This window comes from Sander vitreus, chromosome 13 (assembly GCF_031162955.1).
Source record: "Sander vitreus isolate 19-12246 chromosome 13, sanVit1, whole genome shotgun sequence".
Taxonomy (NCBI): Eukaryota; Metazoa; Chordata; class Actinopteri; order Perciformes; family Percidae; genus Sander; species Sander vitreus.
This window is the reverse complement of record NC_135867.1, coordinates 8,531,160-8,550,286: the sequence shown is the minus strand read 5'-3', so window position 1 is coordinate 8,550,286 and position 19,127 is coordinate 8,531,160. Positions and strand designations below refer to the sequence as shown.

The 19,127-nt window shown below is 41.0% G+C and overlaps 1 protein-coding gene across 12 annotated transcripts in view; it reads left to right on the top strand.

The window, feature by feature from the left end:
• tcf7 (transcription factor 7) overlaps positions 1 to 19,127 on the top strand; it is a 74,174-nt gene that overhangs the window by 29,885 nt on the left and 25,162 nt on the right. For all 12 annotated transcript variants that reach the window (XM_078266777.1, XM_078266768.1, XM_078266766.1 and 9 more), the window contains exon 4: positions 14,434 to 14,560. In XM_078266777.1, the coding sequence (XP_078122903.1) occupies positions 14,434 to 14,560 (127 nt within the window). The remainder of the gene's footprint in view (positions 1 to 14,433; positions 14,561 to 19,127) is intronic.

Here is a 19,127-nt window from a genome sequence, read left to right as displayed (position 1 = left end):
TTCATCAATCTCTTCTGTTCTCTTGCCCTTTTGTTCTTCTGAAACGAAGTTGATCAGTCTGTCCGTAGAAGAGTGTTAATCATCACTATTACGATTATCAATCAATAATTACAGCAATTTTTAATGATAAATGGCGAAAATCCACTGGTTCCGTTCTGGTTTCAAATGTGAATTGTTCGCCCGTTTTTTTCATCTTCTAAGATAATACATTGAATATCTTTGGGGTTTTTGGGTTTGTCAAACAAAATCTCTTTTATCTCTACGTCACCTCTTTCCTTCACCTCTTTCCTCTAGCCGGCATTAACTCAAGTGGGCTTCATTGGCAGGAAATGTACTTTTTGCCAAAGCAAACACAACACATAGCACTGATTCAGTTTGCAGTCGTGACAGTTGGACGACTGTTAGAACATTTGATTCTGAAATATATTAGTAAATCATCTGATTGTGGAGGCTGTTCTCTGTTCTGTAGAGACCTTGATTCTCTAAAAAAACCTTTTCAGGGATTTCAGAAAATTTTTCTTTTTATCAACTTTTTCACAATAAAGACTAAACTTTTCTTTTCTACCATGCTAACCCTGAGTGTCGCAGGGTTCAGAAAGTAGATAATAGTAGTAGGCGAAGCACAGATCTAGCACTGTCAATGCAGTCTCTAAAAACTGAAGTTGAACTAGCAAAACATTCCAGGTATTGTCACCTGAATACACCTGAAGATGAAGAGTAGTGTCGGCACGCATCAAGACTTCTGAGGAGACCCTTTAAGTGTTTTGTTTTGTGCCCCCAGTGCGGACACTGGTCATCAGTGCTGATAAATAACCTGTTCTCAGAAGTGTTTGTTGCAACGGCCGTAATCTTTGGTGAAGGATGGTTTTTAAAACGGTCCTGTTGGACTGCCTGATCTCTCTGAGAGACGATGAAAGGAATGAGCCGATTGGACAGGGGCCTCGGGGCTCTAGTTTGTCTCTGATGTCATTTGAAGACTCCCCTCTTGCAGTTTGTATACTTGTCGGTTTGTGTGCCTTCTGGCTGGGTCTGAGTTGATGTCCCATACTTTTTCCTCCTTTTGTCCTCCTGAAACGATAGCACCAGACAAATAATCTGCAAAGTTTGTTGCTAATCTATAACTCATTGTAGCAAAAATGTCATACCTTCTCTGATTCCAGTTTCCTAAAGACGAGGAATTACTGCATTTCTCTGTCTCATCATTGTAAATAGAATATATTTGTGTTTTGTCAGACAAGACTTTTGAAGATGTCACATTGGGGTCTGGGAAATTGTGATTTCATAGATTAAAAAATGATTGACACATTAATCAACAATCCTAATGTTAAATCTTAATGCTGAATCAGAATGTACAGTAATATTACTGAAATAACTATCCAAAGCTTTATGTCTCCCTTCAACTGAAAATAAATGCATTATTGATAAGAGTGTTTGACGCCATGGACACAGATGTCGATTTGGCTCTGTTACTACCTCCGCTGCTGGCCAAATTGCGGAAAAACTCTGTCCTCTAATTCTGTGTCCGTACCTTTTTATACAGAACGGCAGAGGCGGTATACCGGCGTAACATTCCCGCCATGAACAGGCTGTGCGAAAAGGGCTATAGTTAGAGGTCAACACACTGGATAAAGTTTACACAACAGCGGCTTTCACACATCAACTGTATCCTGGAAATCCAGTGACCTTATGACCTGCTCCAGTGTCGATATTTTCAACGTTGGATGTACCAATTTTAACAATTTCTGTTTAAAGAAGTGATGCAACATGGAAAGAACTGGAAATTTGAGAGAACAGTTTCACTGTTGTAGTTGGTTTGGTTTATTCTTTGTGTGTGTGTGTGTGTGTGTGTGTGTGTGTGTGTGTGTGTGTGTGTGTACGCATATCCAAAAAATATTCCTGTTTGGGTTCGGGGATGTTGAGGCCATTGAGCACACTCTGCCCCCCAGGTATTTCTTTTGCATGGCCTTCAATTCTCCCGTAACGCCCAGGGATGAGATTATTTTGATACAAACATCAAAGCAGCAGATCAGACAGAGAGCAGCGTGCACGTGAGGAGAACCGGTGGCCCAGAGGGCAGAAAGCATGTAAGCTGATTGAGTTGTCTGCTTCCCCAAAAGTTGAGTCACCCAACAGTTTGCCTACATGTAGAGTCAGCCATGTACGACCGCCTCATCAACGCCCTGAACGCTACAAACACACAGAAAACGCACAAGAGTCAAATACACTGCTAGGAACACACACATGTGCTAAAATATGTAGCACAAATCTGTAAACAAATGTACACACTCGTTTGTTTTTCAAGATGTTTCATTATTGATAATTTTTTTAAATCGGTTATTACATTTTAAATCGTTGAGGCTTTGAAAACACAAGTTCTGAGAGCCCAAATTTGTTGGTTTAAATGTCTTGTTTTTTTCCGACCAACTGTCCAAAACCTAAAGATATTCAGTACAAATGATTAAATGACAACACAGAAAAGCAGCAAACCTTCACATTTCAAAAGCTTTTGGCGAAATGATTAATCCATCGTCAAACTAGATGCCACTTTATTTTGTTTGATTAATGGAACAATTGTTTCAGCTCTCAATTGTTTGACTTTTTTTGGTAGCATTGTGGGATAGTGAATTTTGAGAGCATGCTAAAATATTGTAAATGATTTTAAAACCGAAAGGAAGGAAAACAACTGGATTGATCCACATTTAGGGCCGCCCCCTGAACGTCCATGAGGAGAACCTCCGTCGGTGACCCCTCAGTCGACTTGAAATACTTTTGAGCTGCTGTTTTTGACATTGCCGCAGACCCCTGACGTACTGAGGACAGCCGTCCCTCCACACAGGGAGACAGGGCACAGGGAGCATTAAGTCCACAGCCCCGGGATGTGGCGAGGTCCGGGTGAGGGGTGCTGTAAAGCTCACAGCTAGAGCCGCAAGCCATCTTCACCCCGAGCCACCCCTAATTACATTATCTGTGTATCTCTCTATCTGAAAAGAAATCATGACCTGTGTGATTCTTTTATTGTGGTATTTGGTGACCATATTTGTCTAATAAATAGATACTGGGGCACAGGAAACGCATCAGTGCATGATTTAAAAAAAAAAAAAAAATATTTTAAATGTGTGGTGGTATTTTCCATTTGGGCACATGGTCTGGTATTTAGTCTGAGCTGATGAGTGAAAGCTGTCCTCAGCAGCCGTAGGAGAAAGGTTTCACAATGAGTGAGTAATAGATGTTCTCAGTCATCGCAGCAGGGGACGGGACCGCATAACCTCCGGCCAGGATGGCAATCACCCCGGGGATCTTTAAGAAGATAGAAAGAAAGCTCTGAGGCCGGGCATTTCCTTCCCTCATACAATACAGTAGGTAGGAGGAGATTCGCCAAGAGGTCACTCACGAGGCGAAAAACATTCATCCCAAACCGCAGCCCCCAGATAAATCAGGTCAGATAAACACAGTTGTGAAAGTTTGACATTTCACACTGGAAACAATCCCGCTAGCTTGTCTGAGAATAAATGCAAACACAGATGCCTTTTCCACCACGGCGAGTCTCTGTGCCTTTTCGACAATACTGTTATCAAACCGCTTTTTTTTTAAACTTTTTTTTATTTTTTTTTTATATATATTGTCTGCTAACTGGCTCCCACAAGACAGAGATAAATATGGCTGTGGCCTGTAGTAGTCGTAGTATCTATTGTTTGAGCAAACCAAACCCTGAAGGGAGTTTGTCTCAAAGAGGATTTATGTCCTCTGTGGTCTCCTCATTTCCTCCCGACTCCCTGTGTCAATATTTTTTTTGCGGATGATTGCCCAGATGTCACAAACAAGTTGTTAATTGTGGAACTTTCTGATAGAAATAAACAAGTACACACCATTAATTAGCTCCCTTTAGGACCGTTCATTAGAGGTCATTTCTGCAAAGTGACGGCGTCACCACAGTCTAGAAGAGAAAGTTGCCCGTTTGTCTGTCTTCGTCCGCTCATTATCAAAGCGATAACTCATCTCTAAATGCCATCGCAATGGTTTGATTTGATTTTGCACCCAGACGTATCCATGGCCCGCAGCCAGCTGGAGCCGAGCAGAGTGTCGTCTCTCATGTAGAGGATTTCTCACCACATCATGCCTGAGCTGTGGTGTCAAAATATGTGTGAAAAGTGAATCAGCACTCCTGGGCGGCCTCTAGCTCACCCAGTAAGAGCGTTCGCCCCATGTAGGCTGAGTCCTTTGCAACGACGCAGGTTTGAATCTGACCTGCTGCCCTTTGCTGCGTGTCAGTGCTGTATCTCTCTCCCCCTTTCCTGTATATCCACTGTCACTATATAATAAAGGGAAAAGCCTTAGAAAAAAAAATGTGAATCTGCACTCTCTCCTGTCTCTCTTCTCTCTTTCTCTCAAGTCTGGCCAAGACTACTACTTGTTTCACTACTGCTACTACTGCTACAACCATTATGTCTACTCTAATCTTCTGCTACTGCTGCAACTCTGTTGTTATTATTTACACCCGCAGTGTTGGTAAATGGAACAAGATAGTATTATGCATATATAAAAACATCTGCATGAATGAATGAATGCAGGAAAACTGGGAAATGAAATAACATTAAAAATGAATCAGAAAGGATGGAAAAGCAATTGTAGGGAACACATTATAATAAATACACATCCAACTTTTCATACATTTTCTGTACATTTTGGTTCGCAATATAAAAATCTAAAGGATTTAGATCCAAAGCCTTCTTTACACTGCCTGTGTGTGTGTGTGTGTGTGTGTGTGTGTATATATATATATATATATATATATATATATATATATATATATATATATATATATATGTATGTGTGTGTATATATATATATATATATATATATATATATATATATATATATATATACTGGAATTAGCTAATTATATATCTAGCAAGTAGATATATAAACTTCCCTGAGATTGCTGAAACTCCCAAATCCCCCCCCAAAAAATGTGGAGAACATAATCTTACTGGTAAACTAGTTGAAGTAGGAGGACAAGTGGTGGTTAACTAAAAACAAGGTGCCATTTCATCCTAAAGGTGTAAATAATGATCAGATTATACACCTCTTTTCTGTCTTGATCCAAACAGTTGTGTTTTTTCATATCAAAATCAATCATTGTTGTCAGTGAACGTTACATTTGGGTGTAGTATTCATAGTAATATGTACACACACACACACACACACACACACACACACACACACACACACACGCACGCACGTGTTTTTCTGTCTGTAAGTAACAAGCAGTGGTTACTGATTCATCATGGCCATGGCCCAGATGTTCCAGTGGTGTGTGGCAGCAGTGGACGATGGTGTGTGTGTGCATGTTTGTGTAGGTATTTGCATGCACTGGGCGTGTCCTTGCATTCATGCATAAATGTGTGTGTGTGTGTGTGTGTAATTGGGGAGTGGGCAGGCTTTTCTTTGGGGGGGAGGGGTGTTTGGCCCTTTTTTAAACATAGCTGTGTTGTTATGGTTGCCTGGGCTTTGATGTTGCCCAAACCTCCAACTAAGAGGCTCTTATTTTGGGCTCCTGACTCTGGAGAAGGCAATGACTTCCAGATTGGCAGGCCTACTCACTACTCGTGACTGAGTGCTGGGGTGGGACGGGCTGTGGGGGGTCATGACGGGTAGAGCAGGTCACCCTGGTGGTACTGGGGGCAATGTTGGATGTAAATGTAAATCTACAAAAGCACTGGACTCTGACACCAGAGTACAGAGACTGAGCTGCGTCCAATGAGTTTGATTAAAACACTTGGTTCAAGTTAGGAAAAGATAATGCTTTTGGTTAAGTATTTACACGTCTTGCCTCATGCTTCAAGTATACATTGACTTTTTGAATATTTTACCAAGAACACAATCTTTTTCTAAACTTAACCAAGTGCTTTGAGTAGCCTGAACATAACCATAAATTTTTTTCCATATGAACATTTTGCATTGGCAGTGAGCAGTTTGCAGATTAGTTCAATATCAACGTATTTTCACTATGTCCATATAAAGAAATGTAATCCAGATAGCATTACTTTTCTTACAAATCTTATTTACTAATGCAAATTTGTTGTGTATGAACATAATGTCTCAGAGTAAGATTGTGTATTAAAGAGTATTTAAGTAGCAGTGGAGGAGAAAATTGGAAATATAAAAGTACTCATGCTAACATATTTGACAACAAGGGAAAGTAAAATCATTGTTTACGAAATGTGGTTCATATTAACGACACAATGCAGCTTTAGACCATAGCAAAAGAGCATGAATGTTATTTATCAAGGGATAGAGGGGTGACATACCAAGTCAAAGCAGTTACTTAGATCAATAGTTGGAATTAAATGTTTCCGATGTTTAAAGAAAATCTATATTTTCTGTATCTTTCCTTTTCCATGAGCATACTGTATTTTTGCAGTCTCTCTATACAAAATAGAAAAGGCTTTCTGGCAAACAATCATGCTAATAATAATAATACTAATAATCAAATGGCATCCCGTATAGCCTTTTCCTCTCAGCAAAAAGGGGCACAATTTCTTTTCAGAGTCATCTTAATCATATGCATGTTTTCTTAGTCATACGGGACAGTTTCAGAATTGGTCTACCCAATGTCAAGTAGTTCAGGTATTTCCCACAGCTATGCCTTTTAACTTCATATACATTATGCTTTCTCCTGGGAGTCTATATAATCAAATGAAAAATTGATAAAATCTAATATCAGTCTAATCTAGGCCAAGAGTTTCAATGGGATCAGATGCTCCGTGACATTCTCAGTTCTCTTTCGTGTGGCGTTGCCACCTCACCTTCTCGTCTTGCTTGCATTTTTTTCTTTCTCTTTCTTGTCTGGGTTTCTGTCATTCGTTTTTTTTTGCACTTTCTCTCTGCATGCAGGTGTGGGGAATTTTAGCGCGCTGTAGACTGAGTCCCCCCCCCCCCTTCACCCACAAACCCTAACGTGTGTGTGTGTGTGTGTGTGTGTGTGTGTGTGTGTGTGTGTGTCCTTCCTTAAATTCGAACCAATCAAACCAAAGATAATTTGATCATCCAAACTGTTGAAATTGAAAGCAATAGTTTAAAATTGGCTGATACATTTAGAATATTTTCCAAGTTGCACCACAACCAAAGGAATTATTTCCTAAACGGTGCGACCAGTTTCTCATTTCTACAGTGGCACATTTGTTGGAACGGTTAATTCACGGATCTGGTTTGATTCACACACTAAAACACGATTTATAAATGGTTGTTTTCATTTCTCTTTGACGGACACTTTTTTTAAGTGCAACCTCGATTCATTTGATGACAAAACATGGCACCCTTGAGCTCAGATGTCTTTTGTGAGAAAGGTCTTTCCTGCAAAGCAGCTTGCTTGCAGCCACTTGAAAGGATTGCAGAGAACAAGGTGAATCCACCATTAATTCCCAGCAACTGTGCATGTTTTTAAATGTTCTTTATTTCCTCCACAATAGGGCAAGGATGACCGTGAAAGAAAGCGAGCGAATGAGTGTTTTAAATGTGTCATCTCCGTGAAATTTTAGATTAAAGACATTAGACTCAAAAGCACTCTGGAGGGGGGCAAAAGGGAGGGCACTTTAATTTCCGCTTCAAATATAAAAAGAGACGGATCTACTTAGTCTGTCATCTAAAAGCTAAAGAATACATTAGAGGTGTGTGTGTGTGTGTGTGTGTGTGTGTGTGTGTTCAAAAGCATACAACTGCGTTTCTTTGCACAAATGTGTATATGAAATGCATATGTGTGTGTGTGTGTGTGTGTGTGTGTTCAAAAGCATGTAATTGCGTTTCTTTGCACAAATGTGTATATGAAATGCGTGTGTGTGTGTGTGTGTGTGTGTGTGTGTGTGCGCGTGTCAGGGTCAAGGTGGAGGGCCGTCATTACAAACAAGTGACGTCTGAGATCCCATTAACTCTTGTATTCAGCAGTAGATTTCTGTTTAAATAGAGTGGAGATAAAAGACAGCAACAATATGCTGATAAATCAAAGGCCTTTCAAGTGAAATTAGACTACAGAGAGAGGGCTACATGTACGATTACCTGACGCACTTAAAAAGGTGTTGATATCTAATTGAAATCTTTTAAAGTAATCGCGTCTTTGAAGTAATTACATCTTTGATGTAATCAACAAACAGGAGATTTATTATTCAGTGCTGTTGCAGTTGGTGTTTGGCTGTGGGTTTATTCATGTTTATGGCTGCATACATGATTAATGTACAGTACAGTGATACACAGCATGCTACAACTTTTTCAATGTAGTGTGTAAAAATATGTCAAACAACCACCAATATGCGCCAACTACTGTTTCTTGACCGTTGAATACATTGTGTAACAGATGTTCAAGTTATCTTGTATCTCTCAGTTTTCTCGTAAGCAAAGTAATACTTACGTTCAACGTTTCTTACTAAAATGCATTGTGTGTGTGCTCAAGGTCTGACAAAAGAGTTGAATGCATATCCGTCCTCCCTCTTTTTAATTGTGTATTGTTTGCATCCATGTTTGCTACCTTGCAGTCTTCTTTTTCACTGCCTTTGTTGGGAAATTGGTATCCTAGAACTCTAGACGCACCCTGGGACACCATCTTCTCTGGCAACACAAATGGACTACATCTTAGCAGTCATGTGACTTCATGCCATGAAATCATGTGACTGCCTTGTGTATTAAGACCAGAGTTACTTCCTGTGCACACTAAACAACTGATGAAGGTGTTTGGATGAACACTGAAACGTCTTGTATTTTATATTTTTAATCCAGTGTTTTTAAATTAAAACTTTGTTGAAATAGACGCACCCTAGCGGCAGCAAATGTAATTTGCAGCCAGGGTCATTCTAGCAACTCTTTGTTGGCTTGTGAGCTGGAAAAACCAAACTCTGGCCAGGCCAATCACATCGTGTATAGAGTCGGTGGGCGGGCTTATGGCCGCTGCTGCTGGCGAACAGCGGTCTTTCGAATCGGCTTTGTCCGCGACTCTGGAAGACTTGGAGTTAAGCTTTTCTTTGAGAAAAGAACAAAGAACGGCACTGAAGTCATTCTTAAAAAAGGAAGATGTGTTCTGAGTTTGGCCGACTGGATACGGCAAAAGTTTAATCTATCAACTAGCTCTGCTACCTTCTTCGTTGCTCTGGTTGGTTGTAGCGCTATCCTATTGCGTGCAGTGGTAATTTGAAAGACAACCGTTTATCCCGCTCCTCGGATTGAGCCCTGCCAATGGTGAGTTCCCAGACCCAACATCTTGATGTGGGTCTGGCTTGTCAGGCTAGGAAATTGGTACATTTCCTTGCACTTTCCCACCAGCAACTGTCGAGTAACAGAGTAGTGTGAAACCGGCGGCAGGGAATGTGTATCATGTCGAGTGAATAACAAAACGGGGACCCAATCGTGAAAACATTGCACTTAGCAAAACTGCAGTGGGTACCTTGAAGTCAAGACACAAGATTGATGCTATCAAGAAAGAAAAGAGGATTTAAAGGAGGCTACTTCACTCCAATTGCACAGCACCAAAACACCATCATTGCAGCAATTACTTGCGTTAAATGAGTCTGGATTGACGACAATTCAATTCAATTCAATTACCAGATAATCGCCACAAGATCCAGCGCCCGTATGTCTTTCGCCTTGCAAAACGTTAATTTCGGAAACAACAACAAACTTCGAGCTAGCAAGCTATTCGCTGAAAATGGCAAGTTTTGAAGAAAATTTGGATCGTGCAACAAGGCAGGTCTGCTTGGTTCTTTCGGGGAATGATTGTAAAGATTTACAAAGAATATGTTTACGGTATTTACCATCTACCATTTACCATCGTTTTGGGACCAATTGACGGGGACTTGCCACGGACAAAATGCACACAATGATACACTGGTAAGAGCAAATTATGTTTAACCATGTATCCAGCGAATTTAAATAGCTCCCATTACTGTATTGTGTGACCAGTTAACTACATTTAATATTTTATGTTGCGTTTCTTTGCGGGTTGCAAAAAAGCAAGTTCCTTCCCGAGACCAATTTACGGTGCATCCACCGTCTTTGTGACTGGAGCTTAGCACCGCCCAAGACGATTGTGATTGGTTTAAAGAAATGCAAACAACCCAGACCGTTTTCTTCTCCTATCCAGGAGTGTATGCGTGGGGGGGCCAGACCTTACTATGCAGCGCTGTGGAGATAGGTCTGGTAAGCGAGACTAAATGTGTCATAATCACTCCAGAATGGCACTAGGGACAACACAGCAGGATGATGCACTGGCTAATTAATGCTGGTCATTGAAAACCAAATTTACATAACTGACAAGATGCGGTCAGAAACATTACTGCAGTCCAGTGTTAGTGTGCACTGCTGCGTCATGACATGAGTCTGTCCTATTTCCCAGTGCTGATTTCCATTGATGCTGCAAAAAAACAGCAGCTTTATCACATTCGCTCCCCAGCACATCCTTGCTGCTGTACCTTGACTTGTTTTTGTGTCACTACAGTAAGTCCAATGTGTTTTCCATACTCGCAGTATAGATATTCCAGATTGTGGAATTGTCTGTAGTGAACACAGACAGTGAGGAAATTTAAAGAATATCAGGGGATATAGAGGGAAACATTTCCAGGTGGGCACACCCAGCCAGTCGCTGTCAAAATTAGGTGCGACTTATATTGTTCATTTCAGATACGTAAAAAATGTGTGAAGCAGATCCTCCATCTGAAAATACCTTTTTACCCCTTAAGACAGTCCTAACAACAATTTTTTTTTCAAGGTTCAGTCAGTCACAGTTGAAAACCCTGTATTTAATATTGATTTGTACTACGAATTTATTCTCTGACAATTTATGTCAGCCTGCAAGGGTGGGTAACTTTACTCCTGTAAATTAAAGGGTTAGTGAACTTTTCCCTCGTGTGTGTGTGTGTGTGTGTGTGTGTTTTTTTAACATATGTGTTACTCTTCTGTTACCAGAAACATAGCTGCGAGTTTATGTTTCAAAGATGCCAAAGTGTTATTTGATCTTTTGTGTGTGTGTGTGTGTGTGTGTGTGTGTGTGTGTGTGTGTGTCCTTCACATGCATGTACACACTTGTCTGTTTCAGCTAAGGTAATTATGTGTAAGTTCTGTGAGTGTATGCGTGTGGTGGGGTGAGGAGGAGGGGGGATTTTTTTTAAATACAGAGGGGTTGATAATTATGGGTTAAATGAGTGCTTTCAGTCAGCCTCCCTGAGTGTGTGTAAAAAAAGGAAGGCGCAGCGAAAGCCACTTCAAGGCTGGCTAATTACCCCGAGGAAGAGAGGAAACATAAATGGACGATTTTGCGGCTATAATGTTACAGCAAAATGGCTACATCGACCTCAGCACGTGAAACGGAGCCACAACTTCTTCTGAAGGCTCCTAGCAGCCCTGCACAGATGTGTGTGTGCGTGCGTGTGTGTGTGCGTGTTTGCATCCATATGTGTAGAATCAGTCAAAACAGAACGTGTGTTTGTGCATGGGTCTGTACATGCGCTGTTGGTGAGGTGTCACGTATTCTGGATTGTGTGTGTGTGTGTGTGTGTCATTGAATACTGATGTTTCTGCAGGTGTTACGTCAGGCAGGTGTTATATTGGTTTCCAGTGGTGTACACAGTGGTTTTAATTGTACAATTAGTCTTTTTATGTAACATGCAAAAACTCATTTACATATGTGTTGCAGTCAAAAACTCAGATTCTTTACATTCAAGGCTCAGTCAGATTTTTATGTCATGTAATCTTTATACACATAGCACTCACCGCTGATGCTAACTACCCAGTTTGGGGATTTTTCCTGAAAAATGTTGTGTGGTGTGTTGCATCATTTCCTTTTGGCAGAAATTAATTTAAAACCTTTGGTTTATCTGAGGTGTATCTAAGAGCCAACATGCTCTGAAGGCAGCAGAGTCACTAGAGACTGTCCCCAGAGACGGCCCCAGTGAGATGTGCATGTGTCCGTAGAGCCAGGACCCTTAAAGTAATGCAGGTAGAAAAGTGTCAGTTTGGCTTGTTGGTCATTTTTAGCATTAAGTGATGGGATCAACAAACCTTTTTTAGATAAAAGGCAGCTTTTATGGCTGCGCAATTGCATTGAATTTTAAACCCTGGACGTGATCTGCATCATTTTAAAAACATTTCTCTGTAGGACCAATTCTGCCATCTTTCTTTTTTTCATACAACCATATTGAATTGTTTTGTGACCTGAACACTCCCAAGTAGTAAAGACAGGAATCCTTCCTATTGCCAGCGTCCATCCCACATGACTTGATGCTTGATAAAGTGACATGGCAACATGTGTCTACCAGGGACATTGAGATGAATGTATTGCCTTGTCTAACAGGCCATTTTCTCAAAATCTTTGTATATACCTTAACCTACAAGGCTCCTCCCAGTAGGAGTACAACCGCTTTCAGTTTTACCTCCCACCTCTCAGCCTGACATCTAACCTCCCAGCTCCCTCCTCCCAGCCAGAGGTGGGAGGTGGGGGCTATGAGCAGGGAGCTGAGAAGTGGGAGGCACAATCACGACAAGTGATTTCTACTGGCACTCGCTCCTCCTCCTCCATCTCTGAGGGCTTCCTCAGGTTATAATGAATGCAGACCACCTTATCTAAAACCTCACCAACACCACCTCCACCCTGCTCCCACATTACCTCCTACCCTGCACCTCCTCCCCCAGCCTCAAACCTCCCACCCTTCGGCTCTCTAGTACAGAGGCAGTGCGTTTTGTTTTCATGTCTTGACATTAAAAGCAGTTTAGCGGTTTGATCTTAGCTCCACGGCTAGCAGTGTAGCATACACATGAGGGTCAGTTTGTGTGTGTGCGTGTATGTCTGGCCAGTGTGAGACTTTAAGATATTGATGGATAGGAAAGGAGCCGTTGAAAGTGTGTGCTTGTGTTAATGTGGAGTGTAGCATGTGGAAGCTCTGCCTTTAAGTGATAAGGTATTCACTTTGTAACTCAGCAGGAGGCCCAGCAAGTAGTACCAGATCTGCCCCTCTGTAGTGCACTGCACGCACACAGACACTCATGCAAATGGATCCACACACACACACACACACACACACACACACACACACACAGGCATGTCCGTCTCAGTTTACAAAATAAAATAACTTAAAAACTTTTCTCAGAAATATTTATATATATATATGAAAATTGGCGCATCTGCCAAGCTTAAAAGACTTAATACAGCTTGGAGACACACACACACACACACACACACACACACATATACACAAATATATCCATCCTTACACATCCACCCACTCACAAACACACATTCACACTTGCACAGAAAGACACATATTTATACTCGCCTCCCACAGAAATAGTTACACTGCCCAGTCCGCACACACGAAAACACATGGCATGGTTCAAACATACGCAGTGTAACTCTGTTCAAGACTGCCTGTTTAGCTTCCTCCAACATTGCAAACCACTGTGACATATCGTATGTCAGCCAGCATGCTGTGAGCATTAGCAATAACTGGATTTCACGTAAGTTATTGAAAGCCATTTGTAAACAGAAACATGAAAGCAAACAAGCGTGCACGCAGCCTCACTTGATCATCAAAGGCTTATCGATCAAATGGACCTCCGCCTCCTGCTCCTCCCTGCTGCACTAAAAACCTGTGGGAGCAAAGAACAGCGCATCTTGTTTGTTCCACACCAAATTTAAGATGTCCAGCTTTCTTTCTTTCTATTTTTCATTCTTGTACATGTGTGTGTGTGTATGTGTTCAATTGGATGTTTGTATCTGCGAACAAATGTCCCCACAAGTGTAGGTAAATATAATCTGAGAGCATGACATTGGCATCATTGTGTGTCTGTGTTATCTTTCATCTTTAAACAACAGTGATTCAATTAAGAGAAGAAAAGAATTGAGATTTGTCTAATTCATTTTATCGTCTTCTTCAAGCAAATGAAAAAGAGGAAAACGTGCATCGTTGTGATGTTCTTTGATCGTGTCCTGTAGTCTTTAGCTAAATGACTTATCTTAAATCTTGAAATACAATTGCCAAACATCCTAGTGAGTACAATAATAAAGATGGTTTTTAATATTATTATTATTATTATTATTAATATAAGTTTATATAAGTTTTCCTTTGCTGAATTTGTGATCTCTCTTTATGATAAGTCTTGCATCCTGAAATAGTCTATGCAAATTAATCAGCTAAAAGTATAAAACATAGTGGCATCTATTTAATTGAAGTGTATTTAATTAAGGTATTTAAATCAGTCCTGCATCCTGGATTATTTCAACCCGGGTCTTAATTTAATCATTTTACCCGTTATTTCTATCCATGATAACATTTCACTCAACACTTTAATTGCTAAGATATGGAAAATGTGTCCTCAACAATTCAGTCAGTGCAAAAAAGATAGATCGTATAAATTCATTATGATCTAAATTGATTTTGTATCATTGTGTCTCATCAACAGTCCAACAAAGTGTCGGTGGTGCAACAGTCTCACGGGATGCATCCGCTCACGTCCCTCCTGCCCTACAGCAACGAGCACTTCAGCCCAAGTCCTCCACACCTGCCCACAGACATGAGCCAGAAGACAGGTAAGAGAACACACACACGCACACTTATATACTGTATATACCTGCGCGCGCGCGCGCGCACACACACACACACACACACACACACACAGTAAACACAGATATACTCCAGACAGCTGCTGAAATCCTCCTCCACATACTGTACACACTGCAATCTGTTTCATTCATCACATCGACACAAATGCAGCACACACACAAGCGTTGTCTATTTTTACCAGAAGCACACACAAGAAATGTGATATAACAAATGTAATACACATATTCCTGTTTTCCGTCTAATTCTATACCCCTCTCTCTCTCTCTTACACACACACACACACACACACACACACACACACACACACATACTCAGGCACGCACACAGTGTGTGAAGTGGCAGTACCGGCTCCGTCAGCCTGTGGCGGTTCCATGGCTGCTCTGAAGTGGCCTGCTCCTCTAAAGGGACCGCCACACACACACACACACACACACACACACACACACACACACACAAAGATGGAAACAATTAGAGTTACAATCGCAGCACACACAAGGTTCTCCTTAGCAAGCGCCATGCATACAAACACACACTACTCTGTTTGAAAGTCACAAACAAACACACCCTGACATTTAAACACTGTAGGATTTTTGCCTTTCAAGAGGCGGAGCTGAAAGGGCAGTAGCGTTGGTTGGTCCATCTGTCTCGCTGTACGTCTCACACTTTGCAGTACAGATCAAGATATCTAAACTGCTGACCACATTACTTTTGAATTTGCTTAACATGTTGCTGATCCCCAGGCCTAACAAAAATAATTGTTTGGTTCCGGCTCAATGGCGGTGGCTAACAGCAGTGAAGCTAATGACAACTTCATAATTCATTTGGATACAAGCGTTGCATTGTGGAAGATAGACGGGATTCTGAACAGCACAGATAGAACACACACACACACACACACACACACACACACACGCAAACCAGAGCCGATGTGTGTGTGTGTGTGTGTTACTTCACGCAGCACAACTGATTGGAAACGATACAGATTATACATTATTTAATGCTGCTGGCGCAGATGAACTAACGCTACACTCGTTACTGTAAGTAGCCTACAATAAACCCTCCATGATTAAAAAGTCAATACTTATCAATAACCACCTACCTGTTCTACAGCTAAACATATAGAAACCAATATTTCAGTCTGCGCTGTCCACTCTTGTCCACAGCGCTATGCAAACACAGCTCTACTCTGCAAATAGCGACTTTTTACAAACAAGCTAAAATGAAAGATGTCAGTTTGTAGTCTAACTGTTTATCTTAGTTTGCAACGAATCTTGAACTTTGGACAAACTCTTGTAAACTTAGCTGCTGTCTAAACGAACCATCCTCTCTGCTGGAGCGGTAAACCTGTGGATGTATAAGACCAAAACCGATACATACATGGCTACTTAATATGCACGTGAATGATGCCTCACCATGTTTTCAATTTTCTAAGCGACAACTGTGTAGTACAGGCATGCTATGTTATGAAAAAATAGAGTATACATCGCTACTGTAAAGGAACAAAAAAAGAAAATCCTACCTATCCCTTGCTGCCACTGGGAAAAAAAATAAAAAATAAAATAAATTCCCTATCGACCCATGACCTCAACTGGCCAGAACCAAACAAATCTTTTTTTTTTTTATGCCCCAGGGGATTTTGGCAACCTCATCCTCTTTCGTCTGGCGTCACTAGCCAAAATCATTCAGCACATTCATGGTCCCCAGAGGACTAATCATACATGTATTAAAGGTGAACTCCACTGATTCTACACATTGTCTGTTTTTAGATACTGGGGAGTATTAGTGCAGGTGTGAAAAGTTGTAGAAAGCCTTTTTTGGCCCCGATGGGAGCTGCGCAAAATCTGATAAATTGGTTGGTTGCGTCTGAAGACTACAAGTTAGGCTAAATTAGCAGCTACTAGCAGAACACACCCAAATCTCTGATCTGTGAAGTGTTTGCAGTCGAGTTGCATTGTGGGTAATGTAGGCGGCAGGTTTTGACAAAGAAGAATAATGTTTGGAATGAATTTTAAACTGTACGTCGTGAGTCTGCAGTGTTTTCGAAGTACAATGCTTAATTGGTGGAGCACTCTTTAAAGAGAGCAAATTCAGCCTCGCTGGTTGTGATCTCGAGGTTAATGGTTCAATCCCGGGCTTCTCCTTTTCACATGTTGAAGTGTCCTTAAGAAAGATGCTGAATGACAAATTTCCCCCAGAGGGGGGGGGGGGGGTGTGTGTGTGTGTGTGTGTGTGTGTGTGTGACCATTTAATGTACAAGGCATCTCAAAGGGCTAAACCTAAAAATGCAACGTTAGCTTTTTGTTTGTTGCGTGACATCATCTCAGTACATAGCACTTTGTAGGCACTAATACAGTAGTTTCAGGGAAAGAGACACTAATGCACATGTGCTGAGGGCTGCACAATAAGGGGGGAAACACCTAAAGGGGTAAAAAAAATTTGCCATATGTGCTGGATGAGCAACTATGTTGGACCGGAGCTTTGCCATGAAATTTATTATACATTTATTGCTAATTTTTGGATGTAATCCAGTGTTATTCCCTAGTTTATCAGTTTATGAACTGCACTGCAGATTGGAGTCATGGCTAACAGTGAAAACTGTCTTAGTCATTTGGCAGGTGTCAGCAATATAACTCACTGTCAGAGGTGGAAAGTAACAAAATACATTTACTCACGTTACTGTATTGAGTAGTTTTGTTGTGTATTTTGTATTTTTCAAGTAGTTTTTAAAATCTGTATTTTAAAATGTACTTGATTACGTTTTGAGTGAAGTATTGTATTTCGCTACATTACAAATTCCATCCATTACTGAGTGTATATATAAAATTTAAATAAAACTACTCGACTAACGAAAACCAAAAGGAAGAAAACAAATCGCGCACTACATCTTTTGTGCGAACGTATGCAGCGTCTTCTTCTCTGGTTGCAAGTCGCAATTAAAAAGAAGTAGAAGAAGAATTGCAACGTGTCGGACCCATGGATGTGTCGGCGAACTGCAAACTGAGCGGGAGACGTTAGAATGGACGTGCATGAGCTGTTATCCCTAAAGAATGTCAGCTCATGGGAAAGAAAGAGGTTGATACAGAGTGCTGAGTTAAACATGGACTTCTAAGTATTTATTTACTGAAGTCAAAGATAAAGCCGTGTGCTTAGTTTGCGGAGAACAGATCGCTGTGTTAAAGGATTATAATTTGAATTGCCACTATTGATTCCACTAATTAATTCACATACATCTAATTAGTTCATACGGGCTATTTAGGTGTGTAGAAGCTAGCTGCTAGTCTGGGCTGTGAACATTAGGGTCTAACCCATTTATGGAGTCAAAACACGTGATTTGGCCTTGATTTGCATTATAACTGTTGTTTATGTTTGTGAAGAAAAGAGGGATGGCCCTCAGAACTAACAATGTATGGTGCTTTCACTTTCATTGGTACTTTTACTTGAGTACAATATTTTGTGTACTTTTTCCACCTCTGCTCACTATTTAATACAGCTGATAACCATCAAATTGCTCCCTGGCATGGTTCAATTCATTGGTCCTCAGACACTGCCCGGGTTTTCCTCAGACACTTCAGAGAGTTTCTTAGTTTCTGAGTCTGAACGATAATTAAAGAATTTTGACAGTGGGAGACGAGGAAAGCGAGTAGGAAAGTGAGAAAACAGTAGGAGAGAGAGAGGTTGATAGCAAAAGAAGAAACTTCAATTGAACAAGTCTTTTCTTGGCGCTGATAAGATATTGGAGTGTGACCTCAGGCAATCTTCTGCTGCTCTGTCTGGAAACCCCCTTTATCCTACAAAAACACTCCTCTTGTCTGGTCTAGACTCTTTGTATGTGTGTGTCCATGACTGACGCTAGCATTGTGACTCAGCCCTTAATGACAGACTGAGCCACCTGCTTCTAACACACACACACACACACACACACACACACACACACACACACACACACACACACACACACACACACACACACACAGCTGCACATAACCTTCCTCACACCATCTCACCTGAATTCTGACTACATTGTTCACTACAGTGTTCACACACACACACACACACATACCACCTTACCTCACTCCTCATATCATTCGTCAGCTCCTCGCAGGTAGGGGTTACCTCATCAGTGATGTCATTTTTCGGCACAACTATTTACTCTGCTGTCCTCAGACTGTTCTACTGCATCGCTGATCTCAACATGAATCAATATCGTTTTATATCTGCTGGCAGAAAGTCAGAAGATTAAAGCTAAAGTACGATGAGAAGTGTGATGAAAGCTGATCTGAGCCTTTTGAGCACTGGAAAACATAAAAAAACAAGCAGTGTTATGTGATTTTCAAGATGTTTTAGAGATGTAGTGTACTGTATAACTGAAAAGCTGATGTTTTGGCCCACCTTTCTTATAATTCAAATTTGTGACATTTCATAGAAATGGTAACCGGTTTTTAGCAAGTTTAGAACACCAGTTCCCAAAGCTTTTGGCTCGTGACCCAACAACGGTCAACTTGCCTCGTCAGTGGATGCATGTATCTGCAAGTT